This window comes from Anser anser (assembly GCF_964211835.1).
Source record: "Anser anser genome assembly, chromosome: 11".
NCBI lineage: Eukaryota > Metazoa > Chordata > Aves > Anseriformes > Anatidae > Anser > Anser anser.
In genome coordinates, this window is record NC_139732.1 from 11,117,172 (window position 1) to 11,139,751 (window position 22,580).

The following is a 22,580-nucleotide window of genomic DNA, read 5'->3' on the forward strand; positions in this document are numbered from 1 at the left end:
TGTGCCAAGAGCATCCCTAAGGACAGGTGAGGAGTGTGCTGTGCCACTTGTTAATTACTTGTTTTGACCTGCTCTGTTTGTGCTGCAGCTGGAGCTTCCCAGGTCAAATGGAACAAGAAGAATGCCAACTGTTTAGCAACAAGCCACGATGGAGATGTCCGAATATGGGACAAAAGGGTGAGTTGAGGGTCTCTTGAGCCACCTGTGCATATTCCCACCTCCCTGATGCAGATGCCCCTCTGGTCACAGATAAATACCAAGAAAAAAAATACTGCTTTATCCCCAATCTCTTTTGTGGGCTCATCTAGGGAAAACTTAGAGGGAAACCGGAGACACTTGGGAGCCCAGGAGACTGAGGAGAGCGTGTAGATAACCACCTTCCCCAAAAACTCTGCCCATTTACGCTTTGCTGCTGATCTCAGAGTACTTAACTGTTTTACTGAGCATAAAAGTGTGGTGCTGGGTTGCACTCGGTCACTGTGGAGCTTGCCACACCTTTCACAGCACTTTTCCTTCAACTGCTTCTGCGGAGCTAATGCCTTTCCCTGGTAGGAGGGTGTTCTACCTCTTGCCCTTGTTAAAGTGTCTCTTTTTATGCCAAAGAACTAGACCAAATTTCAGAAGTCCTGTGCTGAGAATGAAAATGTCTCCTTCCAGAAACCCAGCACTGCAGTGGAATACTTAGCAGCTCATCTCTCGAAAATCCACGGCCTGGATTGGCATCCTGACAATGAGTACACGCTGGCCACTTCCAGCCAGGACAACTCTGTGCGGGTAAGTGCTGCCTCTGGGACTCCTGCCTGGGAGGTATCAGGGTGGAGGAGCACATCCCTGCTGCTGCTTTGAGAAGTGCTTGCCACTGGCAAGATCTGAGTCCTCATTTTTTGGTTTCTGGCAACCTGTGTGCATTGAGCCAGGGACACACTTATGGAATAGACACAGAAGTCACTGCAGGATGGGTGCACGTATGCTTGCCTTAGTTTAACGTGGCTGCGGTGGTTTGGGCAGTACTGAAGCTGAAAAAAATGCCTCTGCCTGTCGCTTGCCAGAAGAGCCTTCTACCCAAAATGTGGTGTTGCCAGCCTCAAGCTGATCACAGCAGCTTGGTGTGAGATGTGCTCCAGCCCCCGGGGTTCCCAAACTCACGTCAGCTTGGGTTATCAGCATGCCTGCAAGCATTGCTATGCAGAGCCTTTCACTTGGGGAGGTGAGGGAGGAATAGTGTGCCTGGTACGTCAGCCAAATGGAATCCATTCACATTTAGCTAAGCTCCGAGGTGAATGCAATTGACGTGTATTCTAGCAAAGCAAAAGGTTAGGTTCTTCATTACGAAATTAGCAGTAACAGCAGGGTGGGCCTGCCTCCAGTCTGGACTGGCACATTGGCTAGGAGCCTGCGGGGTACCTTGTAGCTCTGAAAGCCCAAGCAGGCTGCCTGTCTCCCTGCTCTAATTACTCCAGCTCTGATCACTGTGAGCGTGACCCCAAGTCACTCGTTGTCTAAGAGCTGCTGCCAGATGCTGATAGCTTGATATTCATCCTGTGGGGCCATCTCTGCTGTTAATGGATGGGGTTACTAATGATGCTGTGGGCACCCTGGCATGTTTCTCACTCTGTTCTGTCTGCGAGCCACATGGAAAACTGCAGCTTAAAAGTACGGCCAGCTGACCCGTGCCTTTGCTTGTCTTTCTGTGTTTTTTTTTTTGAAGTTCTGGGATTACCGTCAGCCTCGGAAATACCTCAATATCCTTCCCTGCCAGGTTCCCGTCTGGAAGGCAAGATACACGGTGAGTGAGAAACACCCACCAGCCCCACTTGTGCTGTGAGAGCGAATGCATGAAGGCCCATTAAATAAAGAGCTGCTGAAGGGCTTCTCAATGCTTCTTTTGGAGGTTAAGTTGATTTTAAAATCCCTCATGGTGCTTAAAAGGCCAGGAAAAGCAACATCTGCAGTGGGGGTACCTGGGAGAAGGAATTGCTGGCGGTGTGAGATCCCCAGTCTTTGGCATCATCCTCCTGGGGATAAAACCCAGGTGTGGGTGGTTGGCTCTGCGAGCAAGGAGGCTCAGAAAGCAGCTGCTGCCCTCGCTGTCCTGTTTCTGCATTCAAGTCCAGCACTGGTACCTGCAGCACAGAGCAGTGCAGCAGTCTTCTGCCCTCTCTGAGGGCTTCCCCTGCTCCCAGAATCTTTAAGTGTGCCACAGTGGGCTTTTACAGCATGTCAGATCCAAGAGCTGTTGCCTTATACAGCAAGCAGCCAGTTGCATGACGCTAAGACTCTTACCATCAGTTATATTTGTTCTCTTCCCTGGACATATGGGTATGTCCTGAAGCCAGTGCTGTGCCCTGAGGCTTTGGTCCCCTTTCCCCATCCCCTAGTGGGGCTGTGGGAGTGGGTTACAGCGTGCCTCTGGGCATCGTGGCCCTGAGCAGCTGCCAGGGCTCGGTCCCTAGGAGGCAGTTATTGCAGTTCTTGGCAAACTGCAGTAAGGATCCCATGTGAAAAGTCAGTGGTGAAACCCCTGCGGCCTCACAGCTGAGAAGTCAGGGAGAAGCAGAAAGAAATGGCATATCTTAAGGGGGCTGCAGTTAATATCTCTGAGCTTATTATATCTTTTCCCTTGTAAAATGCTGGTTTTGCACAACAGCCTCTTGCCTTCCAACCTCTCCTGATTTAGGCCTGTTTCTGTTTAGTGCTGAGTTCCTTTAAAACCAATTTGTTCTTGTTAATGGCAAAAAGAAAGAATTACAGGGCATGCTGACAGCATGGGAGCCTAACTCCCCGAGGTTAACCAGGAGGGTGTTTCTCTCTCAAGCCTTTCAGCAACGGGCTGGTGACAGTGATGGTCCCGCAGCTCCGGCGAGAGAACAGTCTGCTTCTCTGGAATGTCTTTGACTTGAACACGCCTGTGCATACTTTCGTGGGGCACGATGACGTGGTGCTGGAGTTTCAGTGGAGGAAACAGAAAGAAGGTGAGTCCAGGGCCAGGTGTGTCTCCCACGGGCTGCTGCCGCTGTCTTTCTGTGGGTGCAGAGGCCAGGCTGCTGGCTGCGATGCTCATGCTGTCATCTTTTGACTCCTGCCTTTCCTTGAAGCAGCTTCTACTTGCCTTCCAGCCCCTGCCTGCCATCTCCCCCACGTCACAGCTGTTCTGTACTTATTTTATGGCAGTGGCCACAGAAGTATTTCCCTGTTGTTTCCATGCTAACGAAGCAAACCCACTGAATGCCGAGTGGGTCAGCGGTGACTCTTAATTGCTTCCTCTCCCCTGCGAGTCTGTTTTAAATGGATCTTTCAGAAGAAGTTGTACCAACTATTAGATGGGTGTACAGTGCAGGGACCCTCCCCCTGCTCAGAGCTGCAGGCACCCAGTTAACCCCTCACATCGCTGCCCAGAGCACAGCCTCCAGTGTATCCCAGCCCCAGAACTGGTGCACCCAGCACTCGCCTTATCTGTGGTGTGCTGGCAGTGGCAGGGGAAGGAGAGCGTGGGATGGGGAGGCTGCTGTCAGAGTTGAATCCTGACTAAATTTTCCAGTGTAGGCAGCTAAATATAGGAAATTCCATATTAGAGGTTGGATAATGACACAGAGCACAGCTTTGTTTCCAGAACCTCAGCTGCCATCGACAGAACGAGCACGCCTGGCTTTGGTGCTGCTTTGCAGCGCTGTGTAAAAGCACACAGATGATGGGAGAGTCCAGATCAGCAAGGACGCTGGCTCAAAGTTGAGCCGGGAGTTGGTTTCTTCTCTGCACTGTGAGTGAATGGGACTCCTGTGCTAGTTCTACGGGATGTTCAGTACTGTAAACTCCTGCCCTTGGAGCCTGTGCACCCACCAGCTGCAGTCTAAGACAGCTTGTCTGTGAACAATCGAGCAGACCTGAGCCACAGTTGTGCTCTTAGCTGAGTTCGTAGATACATATCCAAGGCTTGAAGTCATCCTCATCTCAAGCAACATTAATCAATCACGCAAGCATTCCTAGTCTGCTTCAGTGCAGGCAACCAAGATAGCTCAGCTCTCCTTCCACTCCTTCCACACAATCTTTTGTGCTGAATTTAGACAGCCCCCGTGCCTCAGTAGAGGGGCGTAGGAAGCAGCTGTGCAGTAGCAAATTCTTAAACACAGCAGCTGTTTGACAAGGGAAACCTAAACTGTATCACAAGGCCTAAACGTGGACATAAATAAGTCTGGATACCTTTATCTGCTGATAGATAGTATGTGGCTAGATGTATTTTGTTACAACTTGAACTTGTCTGGGCATTATCTGAGTCTTTCAGAAGGAAAAGGAGGAAGGATAGAACCAGCTGCTGTAGCTTAGAAATGTTTCGAAAACATCTGCATTGAGATATTTTAGTTCATCACCTGTTTCAACTTTGCAGTTCTCATAAAAATAAATCCATTTCTCAACTACATTATTTCTTCTGGTTAAATAAGCGTTGTTGTTGATCTTGTTCATTCCTAGTTCGAAAACTGGTATCACATTCATTATATTCTGTCTCTAAATTATGCCCTGTTTTGAGCTGTGGTAACTGGTGCAGGAGGGATAAAGGCTGATGAGCCTGGGTCAGTTCAAGGCAGGATAGGACTCAGAGTTCTGCTTTTGTTTAGTGCCTTATCCATAGAATCCTCCCTGCTGGCTTCCTTGTGTCTGTTTACACTAAAAGCAGTGCTGCGATGGGCTCTGCTTTCAGCTGGGTCTATAAGTTTCTGTCCTTTTTAGGTTCTAAAGACTACCAGCTGGTTACGTGGTCCCGCGATCAGACTCTGCGGATGTGGCGGATTGACTCTCAGCTGCAGAGGGTACGTAAACACTTGCACTCTTAAACCGGAGGCAGTTTTCTTACAGGCTGTGTTCACCTCCCTTTCCTTGCACTCCCAGTCACTCCTCTGGTGTCCTAGAGCTGCAGATGCAGAGCAGCCAGCTGCCACTTTACTTCCCCCTGTAGCTCCAGCCCAGGTGTGGCCAGAAACATCCGCAGGCAGACCTGTGCTGAGGTCTCTGTTTGTGCCAAGGCACTTTGTCATCTAACAGTAAGCATACAAGATATTTGGGGAAGGTGGAGATCAGTTACTACCTGTGTTGCCTCTGAAGATGCTGCCTCTACGGCTGCCAGACGAGGCTCTTTTCATGGCATTCTAGGTATCAGGTAAATGTAGGGATTGTGCCTTTTGCTTCCTCTCATGTTTCCATTGCCTCTTAGCCTGGTGCAGGCAGTGTGAGTCCTGTTGTTCTGCTGCCTGGCGGCAGTTGCAGAGTGCTGATGCAATTACTAGGACAGCTCTGCTGCGTCAGACCAGAGGTTCACATGGCCAGGATGGCCCATATTGCTCCCTCTGTCTCATCTTCAGCTGTGGATGTCTTGGAAGAGGATAAGAAAGAGGCAAGTATGGAGTGACATTTCTCACATGCCCTCCCAGGCTCCTGTAGTTTACAGCTTAAGAGGCTTACCAAGCCTGGACATCTTTGTATCTAATAGAGCTCGATGGACTCCACTTCCCTTGATTTGTTCCGTCTTTTCTTGGACCTGTGTACATTTCTGTCGTCCTAAACATCCCATGATGAGGAGTTTCACGGCTTTTCTGCATGTTGTGTGGAAAAACAGCTCCTTTCATGAGTTTATTTGCTACCTGGTAGTTTTGTTTGAAACGTACTAGCTCTTATATTAAAGAAATGAGCAGCCAATCTTACACCATCTTGTCTGTGCTACTGATGATTCTGTAAACCTCCATCATATCCCTCCTCAGCTGCCTCCTTTGTCAGGTCAAAAGGTCTTGATTACTGTCATCCCCTGTACAAGAATTTTGATCATACTTTTGCTTTCACAACCCTTTTTCAGTTCTACTATATCCTTTTTGGGATGGGGATCAGAACTTGTTCTTAGCAAAGAATTCTCAATACTCAGTTTGTTTTTAAATTGCTGGGCATAATTCCATGAAAACATCAGCTTAGTCTGGCCTCTGTTTTGTTCCCTCAGCTTGAATTTGCCATTTTCTGCCTGTATGCGTTACTTTATATTTATCTGAACTGAGGTTCATCTTCCAATTTAATACAGTTACTTCTGTAAGGTCCTTCTGTGACTGTTGCCAGTCACTTACGTTACTACCCTGAATAACTTGGTGGCATCAGCAAACCTGGTCATGTCGCTATTCACCTCCTGTTCTAGGTCTTTAATGAATATGTTGAGAAGCATGTGTCCCAGCACAGATCCTGCAGGAGTCCTGCAGGTCTGTAACAAACCTTTTTTGTGAAAAATGACCCTTTACTCCTACATGATATATTTGTGAATATTTTATTTCTGTCCTGTCTTTGAATCGATTGTTTGTCTCTTCCCTTGTTGGCCCCTGCTCCCCTCTTGTTCTCAGTCTTTATCAAACTACACATGATGCCATGTTGCTGGTGACCAATGCTGTAATTGGCTATATCATAACCTTATCCTTTCTTCTCTGTGTTTCTTCTCTTCATCTTCCCTTATTTTCTTGTGCTGAACTTTAAAATACAAGTTTTCATGGTCTCTTTCTGGTACAGGACTTGGAGCACTGGGGCCTGTGGTATTTTTATTTACCTGGGCCTCCAAATCCTACTGGAGTGTAAATATCAAAAGCAGGAAGCGTACTACTATCATATCTGATCTAAAAAAATTAAATTACTTTTGACACACACACATTGATTTAAGGACTTAAAGGCATTCACCTGTAGTTTAAAGTAAAACCTCTGTTACTTATCCTGGCCACGTCAATTAAGTGGCTTTTGTAAGTGAGCAGGAGGTTTGGCCAGGCTGTCTGAGGTGACAAAGGGGAGGATGCTGGAAAGGGGAAAATAACGTGTCTTGTCACAGTAACAATGCCAAGGTCTTAAAGCCATGACTGTTGAGTGGACGAACCTACCTTGGAAATCCAGAAATGAGTGGTTTAGTGGTGTTTCCTTCCATGGTTTGGTTTCCATTGTGCAGCATGTGGGTCTGCTTGTTCTTTTCAGTTGTGTGCTAACGATATCCTGGATGGAGTTGATGACCTCGTCGATGGGATTTCTCTTCTGTCGGAGCCGGACAAGACCCTTCATCCCCAGGACTCTGAGCCCCAACATAACTCTGGGCACGGGGATGAGGAAGGTGAGGCAAGTGATGGGTTGTGGAACTCTAAACATGAGCTCTATTTGCGTTGGGAAGATGATGCATCATGGCATAAGAAAGTAACACCATAGGCAAAGCAAAAACTGGTCTTGTTTCAAAGATCAATGGATTCCCAGTTTGGGAGGAGGAAAGCCACGAGGGGTTTCTCGGGCTTGTCCTACCAAATTTTTCTCCTCTAACACAATGATGTCATTCTAGCTGTAAAACAGGTCTCTTCCTTGTCACTACTGGCATTTAATTGCATTGTCTTTAGGTCTTAGCTGTGACTTCCTGACAAGAATAACGTAATCAGAAAGTCAGTTCAGCTTCTTAAGAATATGTTTTGTTTTAAGCTGAGAGATGAGCCCCACAGAAAAGGGAAGGCGCTCTGACACAAACTGCTTACCTGGTATCGAAACCCTTCTGCTAGTCGCTATGTGAACTGGTCTGAGGACATGGACGTGTTGCAGATGTCTTCTCCCAACCACCGAAGTAGTATGGAGAGAGCTGCTGTGTCTTTTTTCACGTGTTGAGGAGAGGTGGCTTAAGGCTGGCAGAGTGGAGGGGGAGGGCTGGCGTCTCTAACCTGTGAGCACCAGAAAGGTGGATGGGAGCGGGCTTAACAGTAAGTATTGATTTGGTTTTATGGAAGAGAAGGCAAACAAAGGCAGGAATGTAAAGGAGGGTTTGTGTGGTTTAGGATCTGGCCGGGTTAAACATTCATGGGTGATAGTGTTTGAAGAGGTTAGAACAGAACAGAAGAGGTTGCATCAGCCGAGACCCAAGGTGAGGATGTGCACATGAATAAGTCCTCTAAAGAGGTTTCTACATCTAATACTGAGGAATAAGAATTGGGTGCTCCCATGGCTTTGTGTCAGCTTGGGTTTAAATTCAGTTCTCCTCTGTAGTGTGGCGCAGTGCTACAATGGATCCCCATGTGGCAAGTTTACAGACAAGCAATTTATTTCTCCTTTTGGCTTGCCAACAAATTGGAGAGAAGGTGAGGAAATGGTCTAATGACTGTCCACTGAATAAAGGAGGTGGTCTGAGTCTCTTAGGAAGACTAGCTCTTAGGAAGGTAGCTCTTCCTAACTGGAAGTTTCCTGCCCAGTGAAGTTCCTCTGTAAACTCTCCTGTGTGGCAGCAGAACAAGTTTCTAAAAGTTGCCAGCACCTCTACCTACATGAGAGTTTTATAATACGATAGCAAGTACCCTGGCTACCTGTGCTCACCGCGAGCAGTACTGCATGGGGAAGCACAGCCTCTCCTGCTCTAGCGGAGAGCATTGAGAAGGGTTCTTGTTTTTGTCTGCCTGACGTCTTTTTTCCAAAGGAGAGCGTCTTTCACTGTCCTTGACAACATCACATTCATACGTCCTACGTGGCTTCTTTGTGCATCTGGTTTTGGTTCAGGCTGGTAAGGTTTCCTTTGCGGCCAAAGGGAATAAAAATGACTTTCTGTAGCAGGGCAGATTTTGCTGCAAATAGCATGACTTCAGGATCAATGCGCAAGCAAGTCCCTAGGTAGGAATTTCAGTTCTTTCTAGCCTAAAAGCTATTGTGGACTGTTGATTTCAGCAGCAAAGTCTCTTATGTTACATTAGTAAAGCACTTTGGGGGATCTTTGAAGAGAACAGGGCTCTGCAGATAAATCAGAAAGCCCCCCAGCTGTGTCGTCGGTATACAGCTGTCCTCACTGGTTGTTGCCTCTAAAAGATCTTTAGGAATCTAGACAAATATGTGGGTTTCTGGGGATTAGAAGCTAATTGGAAGGGAATGGGGATAGAAGACAAAGGGAAGGCAGTGCCCATTTTAGGAACCTCAGAGGTGGCTTTTCAGTAAGCTATGTGGCATCTTGAGTTAGAAATAATTATCTTCCCTCAGAGCCACTGATCTTCCTTTAATCCTTTTTCCAGCTCCCTATTGTGAAGTATATCTAAGCACTAATAAAATCACAAATAGGAATGAGTAGCTAAGCGTCCTACCTATCCAAATTCAGCAACCAACTGGGCAGCCATAAAGCCAGATATATTTGTCCCAGTAGCAAAGTCAGTGGCTTTCAGGCAAAACCTGGTAAAGGATAGCTTTCTGCATTTCTTTTTTTTTTTTTTTCTCCCTAAGAGTAGTCTGTGCAACATCAAGGGTGAAAATGACAGCTGAGTAAATGGGACTTGCCTTGTGTCCTTGGGAACCATCATCAAAAGATATATTTGGCCTTCTTAGGAAAGGTTGCCACACGAAACCCCCTCCAGCAGGAGCTGCCCCTGTCCTAATGAGGTATGTCGCAAGGGTCAAGGCAAGAGCCAGGCACAACAACAGGCAGAGACCAGTTCTTCTGAAACACAGTCCACTTGGCTATTTTAACCCTAATTTCTTGTGTCCCGCAGTGCTTGCCTGGCTCTTTAAATCTGTCCTGTGTTTGAGGGGTTATTGTCCTCCTGAAAAAACACTGACAGTGGAACTGGACAGTTAGATCCAGCATTTAAATGAGTCTTGAAGAATTACTCACTAGAGTGCTTTGCAACATTAAATGCACACTGCTGCATCAAATGAATTAAACCTCTCTTAGGGCCAGAAATACCCTCTCCTCTCTCCCAAAGCCTTATTCATCAGCTTGCTTTGGACACATTCCCTGAAAGCCACGAGCGGCGGGGTGTGAATCCCAAAGACCAGAGCTCCTCCTGGAGACTGCTTTGGCAGCAGTTCTTTCCTGCTGGACCAAGAGGCTCCACTTCAGATGTTTGTGACTGTGGCAGTACTGTGTGGGGAGGAGAAGGTGTCTCAGATGAGTAGAGACCAGACCATTTAGGGCTGTACAGAATACAGATGGCTTCTGTAACTTTCCTCGGAAACCAGTGTGCAGACAGGTTTGGTGTTTTTTTTAAGAGCAAGTATCTGAAGCCTGCCTCTAAACAACAGCTGAGACCCTCCAGCTCACAGGTTTCTGCCAGGTAAAACTCATATTTCAAGGAGCAGAGAAAAGCCTGTTCTCTTGGCTGCCTCCTGGCATCGCGTGCCAAAGGTCTCCTATAACTTGTCTCGGTCTGTTCTGCATCTCTCCTGTCAGCCTTAAAAGAAGACTTCCTGAATGACCTCCTGGTGGGAAAGAAAACAGACCAGCTGGGGCTGCCTCAAACGCTGCAGCAGGAGTTTTCGCTGATCAACGTGCAGATCCGAAATGTCAACGTGGAGGTAGGGAGTTTCCTTTTGCTGACTGGCTAGGAGGGAATGTGGGCAAGCTGGCTCATCAGAGCCTATTGAGGAGAACCCTTCTGCTGCAGTGACTGCTGCCTGTAAACAAGGTTTATTTTGAGCTGTCAAGATCTCTTTTGGCCGGGGGTAGCAGAAAAGAGGATAATCCCAAACACTGGGAGTGAGGGAGTCATTTCAGCTCAGTAAGTACCCTGGCGCTGATCCCAAGAAGGCTGAACTGTGTTTTCCTCCCTGCCAAGACTGCAAAGTGACTTGTTCCAGTACGTGTAGCTGATCTCAACTGTTCCTGAACTTAGTCTGCTCAGCCCTCGCTGTCCTGCACTTCGTCCCTCAGAGTACTGGGGTGGGAGGCTTGAGGCAGCTGCCTGCCCTCTTCCGCTACCCCCGTGATTTCACATCCTTGTGCATCTTTCTGAGATGGTGGGATATGACCCTAGATGGTGCCTGTTACTGCTGCGCTGGGCCTGGAGCCCTCCCCAGCCAAGTGAAGAGGGCTGGGGTGCAGCGGCTGCTGGGAGCAGGCTGGGCTGGCTGCCGTCTGCAGGAGCTGCAGGACTCGCGGTGACGGCTGCTCCCCTCTGCCTGGGGTTTTTGCTGTCACTGTGTTTTGCTGCCCTTGAGAGCAGCATGACTTCATCTTACGGGCGTGCAGAGGTATCAGCCCCTCAGCATGAATTTAAGCCACTGTGAGTTTAGAGGTCCTTGGAGACGTAACTACAGAGCGATTGCTTTCCCTCGCGCAGATGGATGCGGTGAATCGGAGCTGCACAGTGTCAGTGCACTGCGGCAACCACAGAGTCAGGATGCTGGTGATGTTCCCTGTCCAATATCCCAATAACGCTGCGCCGTCCTTCCAGTTCATCAACCCGACCTCGATCACTGCCTCCATGAAGGCCAAGCTGCTGAAGGTGTGTGGGGAGCGTACACGGTCTGTACAAAGACACACGTGCTCGACACCTGGTGTCTAGATTTCTGACACAGTAAGACATCTGACCTTGCTGAAGATATACCACAGACCACTGTTAGAACTAATACATTCTGGAGCCCCCAGGGTGAGGTATTTCTTGGCTTTGCAGCCCAGTATTTGCCTTCCTTCACTAATGCACTTTGAGTGTGTTTTTCCGTGCTATTCTACATTAGTGTGATGTGTATTGCCTGAGGATCCCTAACATCCTCCTCCTCGTGCATTTGCCCCCAACCCCTTAATAGACCAAATGACCATATAAGCATCCAGCTACAGAAAGTATGGTATTTCTGAGCTGGCATGTTGCTTCATGTTCTCCTCCACAAACTGTTTTAAAAACTAGAGAACTTTTTACACGAACCCCACAAATTCCAGACCAGGCGTTTGATAATCTGGTATAGAAAGTCCTACTGCTGCTGAAAGCCCTTCTCCAGCAACAAGAACTGCTCTCTCTTGCCTTCTGTAAACACAATAGGAGCAACAACCTTGATTTACCCTAGGACCACGAAGAAAGGGCCAAGTAGTAGGCTGTTTCCTAAATTAAAATAGATACAGGGTAGAGATGTAGGGGTAGGGACATAGAGTGCTGCTGTCTTTGGGCTTACAGTCACTGAATTTTGTTGTGTTCCCCTCAAAGCTTGAGGGGAGAATACTTTGTGTCCTCCTTGGAGAGAGGAAACTTTTTCTTTTTTACTGTGCTGACCATGGGCAATGGTCAGCATCTGAATGGAGAGGGATGATGAGAAATTGCTCTTCAAGGGGAGGAAGCAAACCCAGAGATTTCTAAGTGTTTGAGCACCTCAGTCTTTAATGCTTTGATCCTCCTGACTCTAACAGTGCTGTGTGCTAGGGTTGCACTGTCTACCTTGATAGCAAATTCAGCCTCAGGCTTAGGTCCAAGCTTGCACATCAGGTAAATGGATCGATTTGGGCTCCTTCTTGAAAGAGATGGATCCAGTTTGCCACAAACTAGTATGCAATGTATGGGCTACAGTAATACAGAAGCCCAAATCCTGGATCAGAACCCAGGTGACCCTTCAGAGCTCTGATGAAAGCTCGAGGCAGGCAGCACACCAGTGGGTTGGTGTGGCTCCAGTAGGCGTTATGGGATGCCTCTGGCCCTTCAGTCTCTAGAGCCTGGTAACTTTGCTGCGCTGTAGACAAAAAAAAGGATGTGGGAAGGTGTGGAAGTAACCATGATTCAAGTTGCATCTTGTATGTATTCCAGATATTGAAAGACACTTCTCTGCAGAAGGTGAAGCGGAACCAGAGCTGCCTGGAGCCCTGCCTGCGTCAGCTGGTCTCCTGGCTGGAGTCTGTTGTGGTATGGAGAATTACATGGGCTTTCTGGCCTAGTTTGTTTTCTTCTCCCACATCCCACGCTTCTGACTCCGCAGTGAGAGTCCGGCCTCATTAGATGTGTAAATAGACCCCAGTGACTGGCTGCTACATCTGTGTAAGCACTAGTGGTTAATGTTGAAGAAAACTGAGTGGGTGATTGGATGCATTATTTCTGAAAATCAGGCCCTGAAGGTTTGTTGCTTTGGAGAACTCTGCATGCTCACTAATATTCAGGTCAGCAGGAATTATGGGGAGCTGGAGCATCACAGTAGCTCCAGAAGCCAAGCAGTGCATGGTAGCTTCCCAGCTCTGAGTAGATCTCTGACTGCCAGGGCATGGTTATCAACTGTGAAAGAAAATAAGTTTTCAGGGAGGCGATGGATTCATTCTTGTCTGAAAGGCAGTGGCAGATGTCTTTATCTCCTCAGTTCCAGTCAAAGATCCTGCCAGTCCTATTCTAAGGTCTTTAAAGCTGTGAAAGTCTGTTGTTTTTTTTTTTCTGAAGCCTTGTGCTAAGGTTTTGTAGGGATGATACTGCAGGGAAATGCAAGTCCCACTCTGCCCTTAGCTGAGAGATCTGTGATACCTACTCAGCATCCCAGTGTCAGGTGTTAGGTCTGTGTGTGGGTGCAGTGTGTCAGAGTGGGTGTTTTTAGCATTCAGAACAAGATTAGAGAGGTTCCTCAGTTTTCTTTTTGAAGAGGCTTTGTTTATTCATCACAAATAAGGTGTGTTTTTTAACATGGAAAGCTGAATTCTGTTTAGTTTCAGCAGTACTGTTGTGAGTGGGAACTTCTCACCACTTGTATGGAAATTAGATGATTTGAGCCAGATGCTGCTGCCTTTAAAGAATTCCTTTAGACCTGAGCTATATCTTACCCAGATAAATGCAGATTTCTGATAAAATTCCTCTGGACAGACTTGAGGTCTCCTAGTTGTTCATACCTGGCTCACACCACCTGTTTTCCTCATTTAAGGTGCCCAACCTGCTTTTGACACCCCCACAGTTGTGTGGGTTGTAGAAGTATTCCTCTTTGAGGAGACTTTGTCTCGCTTGCATCATGGAGGTATTGGGTTTAGCTCAGCTCCTTGTTTTGTTGTTGAGAGCCGTATCTGGAGTCTGAAGGTCAGATTTTTCTATGTAGTTTTCCCCTGAGACCAGTTTTCACTCTAGCTGAGCTCTGAATTTCAGCAAAGCTGTGGTGGGAGAGATCTGTGGAGAAGTAGCAGTGCAGAGCAGCACTTTGCTCACAGGTGCACGTGCCTGCAAGTGCCTTTGCAGCTAGAGCAGTAGCCATGCTCTGTGCTTGATCTACTTTGGTTCAAAGGAGAGGCACCTGCCCCGAGGCTGCTTGGCACTAGGATGCCCGGTGGGTTCCTTCCTGTGGCATCAGGAGCGTGATCTTGGGTAACTTGTGTTTCAGAACCAAGAGGACAGCACGTCCAGCAATCCCTACGCTTTGTCAAACTCCGTGACGCCCCCGTTGCCCACGTTCGCCCGCGTCTCCAATGCCTACGGCTCCTACCAGGACTCCAACATCCCATTTCCACGGACCTCAGGAGCCCGATTCTGTGGTGCAGGTCAGCCCCGTCGCTGATGCATTACAACAGCTCTCAGGGGAATGATCAGTTTAGTGTCTTGGGGAACATTCAGGCCTCTGAACAAGATGAGGCTTTAGTTGCTGCCATGCGACAAGTGAGAAACACTACTAAAGTAGCCACGCTGAGATAAATTCATAGGTAATGAGCCTAGTTAGCAACTGCTTGCATGGTGTTGCATGTAGGATTTTAGGATCTGGAAACCCAGGACTGAATGAAGAGGTGGCCTTTGGCATGAGGCCTGCCAGAGGCACTGACACACCTCTTTTACAGAAGACTGGGAGTAGCTTTTTTCCTTTATCATTTCCCTCCTACCAGCATCAAACTGCTGGACATACTCTGGCTCTCAGGCCTTCACAAAATTCCTGCGATTTTGGGTTCAATTTATCCCTTGCTGAATAGGTATTCTTGTTATTAACTGCTCTTTTATCATTCTGCACCCTTTCCCTTGTCCCAAATAGCTTTTCCAAGGTCACTGGGAAACTTCCCCTAAATGAGAGATGGGGTACAGTCGTGTCCAGCCTTCCAGGAGAGTGTATATGTTGCAAAGATCCTTAAATAAATAGGTTTGAGAAGAGGTGTTAAGTTTCACTGCGGTGTTTCAGATGCAGGCATGACTCTTCTGTATCTAACAATTTGAGCATGTTTTGAAAACTGCTTTTCGTATAGGCCTCACCAAATTCCCAGCAAAAGTAAAACAGTAATACTGCTTTGAATAGGCTCGGTGAAACCTGCTAAGTCCTGAAACTCTTGCAACAGAGTGGGTGGCTGAGGACACTTGAGATGCTAACAAATGGGGTAAAGCCTGTGAGGGTGCCTTGGAGTTGGCCTCAGATGGCTCGGGTTATCCTTTTGAAGAGAAGAGTCATACCAGCTCTAAGGGTTCCTCTGCATAGCTGTTTACCACTGCACTTGCCTCTGGAGTATCACTGACAAATTCTGGTGAAGAGTTAAAACACAAAAGTTGGTGTGTGTTTGCTCCTTTTCTTCTACCGTCTCTTCTCTAACACGTGTAAGCAACTTGTGTTGGTGCTTTTAAAGCAGTCAGCTCAACAAAACGTGCTCTTTAATGGGTTTGGAAGAAGTGGATTTGGGTTGAGAAATGCTCAGAGAAACAGATGGGCCCCCTGCCCCTTGACACCACCCCGGGCAATCTGCTCCTCATCGCGGGATCTTTATGCTGTGTCCCGTCTCTGCAGGGTACCTGGTGTATTTCACGAGGCCCATGACCATGCACCGTGCGGTGTCCCCAACAGAACCCACGCCCAGGTGAGTGCCCGGTGTTGTAGTTGAGGTCTCTCTGATCTTTGAGCTACCGACCCTCAGAAAGTACTGAGCTCTAGTGGTAGCTGTGCCTGTGAGACAGAGGCTGGGCCTTTATGTCTCTGCCCCTCATCACAGACCCCTTCTTTCAACACAGGTGAAACAGCTTGGGTTAGAGGAGGTGTCGGTCTGAGCCTCTGGAGCACCTTGGTGGGTGGAAGCTCCTGAAAGCGTTCTCTTGTTTCTAGGTCCCTGTCAGCTTTATCAGCGTACCACAGCGGCCTCATTACTCCAATGAAGATCCGCACAGAGACCCCGGGCAATCTGCGTTTGTACAGCGGGAGCCCTACACGCAGCGAGAAGGAGCAGGTCTCCATTAGCTCCTTCTACTACAAAGAGAGGGTAAGTACCAGGCCAGAAAGCCTCTCCTAACACTTCAGCTGTTATGACTTGTGTTCTTTTTGTACGGCTGTGAGCATTGCCGGTAACAGAAGTTTCATATTCCTCTCAAGAAGGAATCCTTTTATAGGCAGCTCTCTCAAAATGTCACGTGGCTTTATCTCCTGTTAGTAACTTCTTTGCTGATCCAGCCTTTCACTTGCTTATTTTGATATCTCTCTAGACTGACCATCACAGCTTCCTTCAGCACATTACACTGTCTCCCTTTGCATTACATAGAGTTAAGATCTCACACTTGAAGCTGTAGTCTCCAGATAAGTACATGTAGGCCACTCTTTTTCTCTGTACTCCCTGATGTATGTAGCTGCAGAGGGCTCTGTGAAGCTTATCAATAACCTCTCCTGAATTACGGAGCATATTTGGGTCATTTCTGTTACAGGTGTCTCTTGCAGGGATATGTGCCTCTGGACTACTTTAAACAAAAACCATCCCTATATGTTTCTCCGAAGAACTTCCAATCTATGTACCTCTGTTTTAGGCACAGGTCTTGTCATCACTGCTGTTTACAAGCAAGGCTTTGGGGGAGAGAGGATTGTTCCCTTCCAGGGCACGGGGAGGGTGCAAAAGACCACTTGGTAATTGTAGGGTGGCCATAGGGTAGTTCCGAAGCAGTCGATGGCCTGATGTGCCTGGAGCAGATGCTGTGGGAGTAATCAGCCGTGCAGCTTGCTCCAAGACAAATTCCCTGTGCTTCAGCAGGGGGCAGCTTACAAAAATACGGTAAGCTTCCACTGAGAGCCTGAAAATTCAAGGCATATAAGCAGTTTGCCCACTGTTTGTGGTGAGGGCACACATCTGCTGCAGCGAGGGGGAGCTTCCAGGTACCCAGCGAAAGCCAAGAGCTGTCTGCACTCTGCTGCAGTGGAGCTCGGGAGCAGAAGGAAAATCAGAGCCTTGAGCTCTCGTTCTTCCTTGGTGAAGGAAGGTCTGAAATAGGTCTAGGTTTTCCAGTAGTCCTGAACACGACAGCCGACCCCTCTGGGACTGTGTCCTGCTTATGTAACGTGAGTTAGTTCTTACACCCACCAGGCATGGGGAGAGTCTCTGCGCCCGTTATGAGTCTTGCTTCCATACAGATCCCAGAAGACTCTTGGAGTCCGCATTCCAGTGTTTTTTATTGCCCCCCCCCCCCAAACTTCTTTTGATGAGAGGAGAGAATGGTGCTGACTGGTACAGGAATTGCAGCCTGTTCTAGGCTTTGCAGGAGAGTTTATTTAAAGAGCTACCTCTGTCCTCTGCAGCGTGCTTGTCTCTGACACACAGCTCTCTAAGATGACAGACAAGGCTAAAAATAACGTGTGGAAGAAGCTTGGTGCAATTTCATGTGACCTGTCTCCCCAGTCCGCATATTGATGGTGACAAGATTTTGGGAGGGGTGGATCTAGAGAGTAAAGCATGTGTGTAGCCGTGTCTGCTGTAAGCCAGGGAAAATTCCTTCCCCATCCCCGTGCCAGGCTGCGTCCTCGCACGCTGGGTTGGAAGAAGTGTAAGGGCCCTTGCAGAGAGCTAGCTCAAATGTTCTTGCAGATGGAATAGATCAAAAAACCTTGCGTCTCCCTTCAGCAAAGGTTTTCTGACTCTTTGGGAGTTGATGTCCCAGCTTTTGCTAAATCAATGCTAAATATTTTTATGACATTTCATTGTGAGGATTTTAAGGCATAAAAACCCCAGAGTCTGAGTCTTGTTAGCTCTGAAAGCTTGGATTTCATATTTGCATTAAATAAAAGTTGAAATTGTGTGGTAAACTACCAAGTTACGTAACTTCAGCCCCTAAACTGAATTTTTCAGACATAACCAAGTATTTAAACTTAAATCCCATGTAGCAACCACCATTAACAAACAAATGGGATTTGTGTGTTGCTAGACAGGGAATGTGTCATGTCCCCATAAAAGCAGGGGAGCTGCTGAGCCTAGCAGAGATCTCCTTAGTAAACCAAAATGAAACTAAATCTGACGTTCAGCCTTTCTGTGCTCGTTTAAATGTGTGTGTGTATGTATATATACACACATATATATCTTTCTCACGTTATTCATGCATGCATGCTCCTCCTTTCTTCCTTCCTACAAAAAAGAAGTCAACAAAAACTAAAACGTAGTAGTCTAAAAAGCTAGTAGTGTAAAAAGCAGCAGAAAGGAGAATCTGCATTTATGCTGTGGCAATGCCACCAGTGTTTCAAACCTGGATTTCTCTTAAAGACAGTGCATGGCCGTGGTTTTCTTGCTCCAGTTAAAGGGTCGTGCTGGTGGGGACCTGGGGACCGCTCAGCCTTGCCTGAGGGACAGCCATACCCATGGATGGTGACTGTGGTGTCCTCACGCTTCCGTCAAGGCAGAGCCTGGAAGCTGCTGCTGCTTCTCAGGGCTTCCCTCGGGCTTTGGCTGCTTGCAGACCTCGCAAACTCCACATGGGGGAGCGTAGCCACGAGTCCCAAGGGCTGGCAGCAGCGGCTGCCTACGGGAGAGCAGGACTTAGTGGGGGGACCGAGCTTAGTTTCGCTTGCTCTCCACTAAACTAAATTTCCTTCTGCTAATCCTTTTCTCCCTCTCTTGTGAGACGCAGTGGAGGAGCACGTAGCACAAGACTGCAGCCTTCTCTCTTTCCGTGGGGCCAGGCAGTCCACAAACAGAGCCTTATCCCTAGGCTCCCTGGCTGCGGGCTTCTCCCAGCAGTGAGCTGCAAGGGCGGGCAGAGGCTCAGGCATGCCTGACGATGAGGACTGCCTGTCATCAGCTGAAAATAAATGCAAAATACATTGCACACAACACAAATAACCCCGTTCTTCCCCTTTTTATTGTGTTGGCTCTTCCAGAACTGTAACAAGTATCTTTGTCAAGTGAGCCCACAATAATGTGCTTTGAGAGATTTGGTTTATTGTTATAATCCTGCGCTGAGTGCTTAATGAAATATCTGCAAGTTCATAATGAAAGCCTACTTTGGAGCTGTTCTGCATGGTCAGTCAGTGAACTTGATTGCTCACTCAACCCAAATGAGTTCCTCAGGTACAGGTCTCTGGGTACAGGTCTCTGCATCCCTTCTAATATCCTGACGCTTGTCTTCTATTGCTTTCGAAATGAAAGTGAACAGTTGCAGCAGGTTCCAGTGAACGAAGTCCTGGAGGATGCTGGATGTTAAAGGGATGTCTGAGCGAGCAGGAGGGTTTGTTTAGCTTGCTGCAGATTTCCGTGTCAGACAGCTGGGTTAAAAATGGTGGCTGCCTTCCTCTTCAGCCAAAAAGGGGAAAACGGGTTAGAGTAGGAGCCTGGCACGTGGGGCAGCGTGGTGTTGTCCCCTCTGCTGTCACATCGTGGTGTGAACAAGGGCACATGCCTGTTGGAGTAGTACAGTTCCATGTGGGAGACTGTTCAGACTTGTGGTCACGGAAGTCCTCCCTCCAGCAGCCCACATTTTGCCAGGTCCGTAGGTAACGTATAGTGCAATTGTGCGGGGGTCTCGTTTTGCAACTGTCCATTGTGTAACAGAACCGTGGGGAATAGTACCTTTTACTCTGCTGGTTCAGGGCACTTTTCGTTTCAGTTTATTTACCTTTGTCTTTAATTTTCTTGGTGTCTTTCTTCCCTTTTCTTGGGTATAATGTTTTCACATACAGATGTCTCCTCGCTCTGCCCGGCGACGTTGGTCCATACAAGCAATTAACGACTTCCCGGTACTGTGCGCTGTGCTAATACTGTCCTTGATATTACCCTGTCTTCTGCCCAAGGGCCCAAGAATAAAATGCCACCTGCCTGCCTTTGAGTAACCTGCACAGAGGTGGGGGACTTGCACTCCACACAGGGCCTAGGGTTTCAGGAGGAGCGAATGCAAGAGCAAGCAGACAGGAGCAGACACGAGTTCGAAGGGTACAAATACTGACTCATGACATGCCTATTTTACCTGGCTTAGCAGCCAGGAAAGGATGCCAAGGGGTAATTTGAAGTGTAAGAAAGGATCAACCCCTAAGAAGCAGAGTGTGCAGTGCAGAGGAGTTGAACGATTATTATGCAGCATCAACCAACTGAGGAGAGTGACATTAGAACACCTCATTTTTGAAAAAGATGAAGCCCTTCTGGAGAGGGAGGAGTTGCTGGAAAATAATATTAAAGAGCAGCAAGCTGCTGGCATGGCAGCGTTCAAGAACTGCGGAAGAAACAAACTGGTTGAGCTGCTGATAACGATCTGTCATCTCATTGAAGTGAGCATGTGCAATGCACCAGAAAGTCTTATTTCCTGGAGCAATGAGTAGGATTTCTCCTTAATTTGTGATCTTCTCCCAGCCCTTAGAATCACACCACCTGGCTGGTACTCCTTCCTGCTGGCACCTGCCCTTCCAAGCCTGCTTTGACAACTGTTTTCCTTTAGTCAGGTCCACATGTCCCTCAAGCTTGAACATGAATGTCTTGATAACAGCGTTGCTCAAGCTGTGCTGTAAATTTGGGCAATTACTGTCACATCAATCATCTGCCAAGCATAGGCAGAGCTTAGAAAACTCCAGTTCAGTCTAAAGATGGTCTCTTTAGGTCTGATGGTGTGAACAACTTTTTTCACGGCTGTTCACCTTCATGCTCTCTCTTCACAAGACAGCAGGGAACAAAATAAAAACCTGTAACACCTAATTTAACTTGGTATAATAGGATCAAGCCTTCCTAATTACAAGAACTCTAAGACTATACTAGCAAATAATAGGTGAAAGAAAACAGAAGTAATTTATTTGACTCCAGAGGCTTTTTGTGAAGAGCTAATGAAATGTGAGGAGTGGAGGCAAGAAACAAAGTTCTGTCTTGGATTAGGAATTGATTGAAAGAGGAAGGGGAGAAAAAAAAACAGGAAAGGACCATGCCAGCTTTTTATGTGGTAAATTGTGGTGCACCCAGGGCCACAGTTTAATTTGCTTACCCCACTGGCTTGGAAGGAAGAACATGTGCTGAAGTGATAAAGTTATAATTTTGTGTAATGTATACTTAAAAAAAAAAAAAAAGATACGTGGGACAGTCAAAGCCTTGAAATACTGATTGTATTTGTGGATAACCTTGGGAAGAGCCCAATCGTGCTCTCCTAAGTTGACACTGGTGCCCAAGGCGAAGACACAGGGAAGAAAAAGAAATATTCCTGCTTTGGGACACTTGATTCAAGAGTGCCTCAGCTTTTTTGCCTGTCTGTGGAAGTAGCCTGGTGCTGTGGCAGATGCTGTGAATAGTAAACATTGATTATTTTGAAGGTAAAATCCAGGCAGTGCTGCATGACCTGCATGGGGGAGTTAAGCTGCAGGCAGTTGTTCAGAATAAAGGAACCTGCAGGAAGGCAGCAATTTTAAAATCATATTTAAAAAGAAAAACCTTAGAAGCAGCTTGAACCTGACTTTGAGCTGGTTTAACTCTGTATTTTATAAATACCTTAATGCAGCTTCACTTTTGGCATTGAGCCTTTTCCTTTTGGTCTGCAACCTTGCCCTTCGCCTTACTAACGTGAGTTTATACCGCAAACCCCGAGATTTGGCATACGCTGGTGTGAAACAGGCACTTGACATTACACGACACTCCTTAGAGCACCTCCTGCCTCGGCAGGACCCAGAGGCGCACGCGCCCCGGCTCGGCATCCTTTGCAAGCGGGCATGCAGCATTTCGTACCAACTTCTGCTGAGTACGCACTGGTGGTGATGGTTGCTGCGAAGCAGTTGGTGGCTTATTCTTGGGCTGTCTGTTTCTACGTGTAACCCATTTACTGCCATCGTTGTCACCTCGGATTGCAGCAAATTGCAGCCTTGGGTATGGTAGTGCAGGTGCAGGCTGGCTTTTTTAGTCGTCGTTCAGTGCTGTTCCCCGCTGTCACCTCCAACCCCATGATTGTCATCAACGCTCTGGTTTCTTTCCTTTTGGTGCTCTGAGGAGCTGATGAGTCTTAATTTGCTATCACTACAGCTGTTTTCTTCCTTTTCTCCCTCTCCTTCAGCTCCCAGGAGCAGCTGGGTAGGTGCAGTTCTCCCTAACATGGACTCTAGGTTGCAGAAAGCTGGGGGCAGCGCCTATGTCTGACCTCCTGTCACTAGTTAGCTGGGTGCACGCATGCTGATTTCTGCTCCAGCTCCAGGCACTGTGCTCCCCGCTCCCCGCTCCGACCTGTGCTCCAGCCCCTAGGAAGAGGCACGTCTTCTGTCCCGCCCTGACGCCTGCCAGCTTCCGTGGCACCTTTCGGTAGCGCCGTAGTGGGAGATCCTCCTGGAGCAGAAGGGAGAGAGGAAACCTTGTGGCAGACCTTGGCCAGACAGACCCAAGCTAGAGCTCTCCTTGCCTTTGGTAACTCCTGCTGAAAGTGTTCCAGTGCTGCCTGGTGGAGAGCTATCCCTGTAACGCACCAGTAGCTACAAGGTTCAAGGTAGAACTTGCCCTGCTGTCAGAGGTACCGAGCTTTACTTCATCAGTGATGTTCCCATGCTTCTGACGGTCGTTTTCTTTCTAACACGTAGCTGCTGTAGCTAACTGAGGCAAATTGGTAAAACCAGTGAGATGTTTTTAATGGTGGCTGTACGCGTGGCTTTAGGATTTCCTTCCATCACAGCTCGAGGGGCAGGAAGCGATGGTCACAGCAGCGTAGTACCAGCAGGGCATGTGGCCTTTGACTAACCCTAGTCCTAGAGAT

At 47.7% G+C, this 22,580-nt stretch overlaps 1 protein-coding gene across 6 annotated transcripts in view; it reads left to right on the top strand.

The window, feature by feature from the left end:
• Positions 1-22,580, top strand: part of WDR59 (WD repeat domain 59) — a 48,422-nt gene that overhangs the window by 14,647 nt on the left and 11,195 nt on the right. For all 6 annotated transcript variants that reach the window (XR_014589131.1, XM_083851895.1, XM_083851898.1 and 3 more), the window contains 12 exons: positions 89-177; positions 658-774; positions 1,709-1,786; positions 2,816-2,972; positions 4,723-4,802; positions 6,979-7,111; positions 10,178-10,302; positions 11,067-11,231; positions 12,516-12,611; positions 14,053-14,209; positions 15,427-15,496; positions 15,739-15,892. Coding sequence is in view for 5 of the 6 variants with exons in the window: in XM_083851895.1 (XP_083708021.1) it covers positions 89-177; positions 658-774; positions 1,709-1,786; positions 2,816-2,972; positions 4,723-4,802; positions 6,979-7,111; positions 10,178-10,302; positions 11,067-11,231; positions 12,516-12,611; positions 14,053-14,209; positions 15,427-15,496; positions 15,739-15,892 (1,421 nt within the window). In the remaining variant the exon portion in view is untranslated. The remainder of the gene's footprint in view (positions 1-88; positions 178-657; positions 775-1,708; positions 1,787-2,815; positions 2,973-4,722; positions 4,803-6,978; positions 7,112-10,177; positions 10,303-11,066; positions 11,232-12,515; positions 12,612-14,052; positions 14,210-15,426; positions 15,497-15,738; positions 15,893-22,580) is intronic.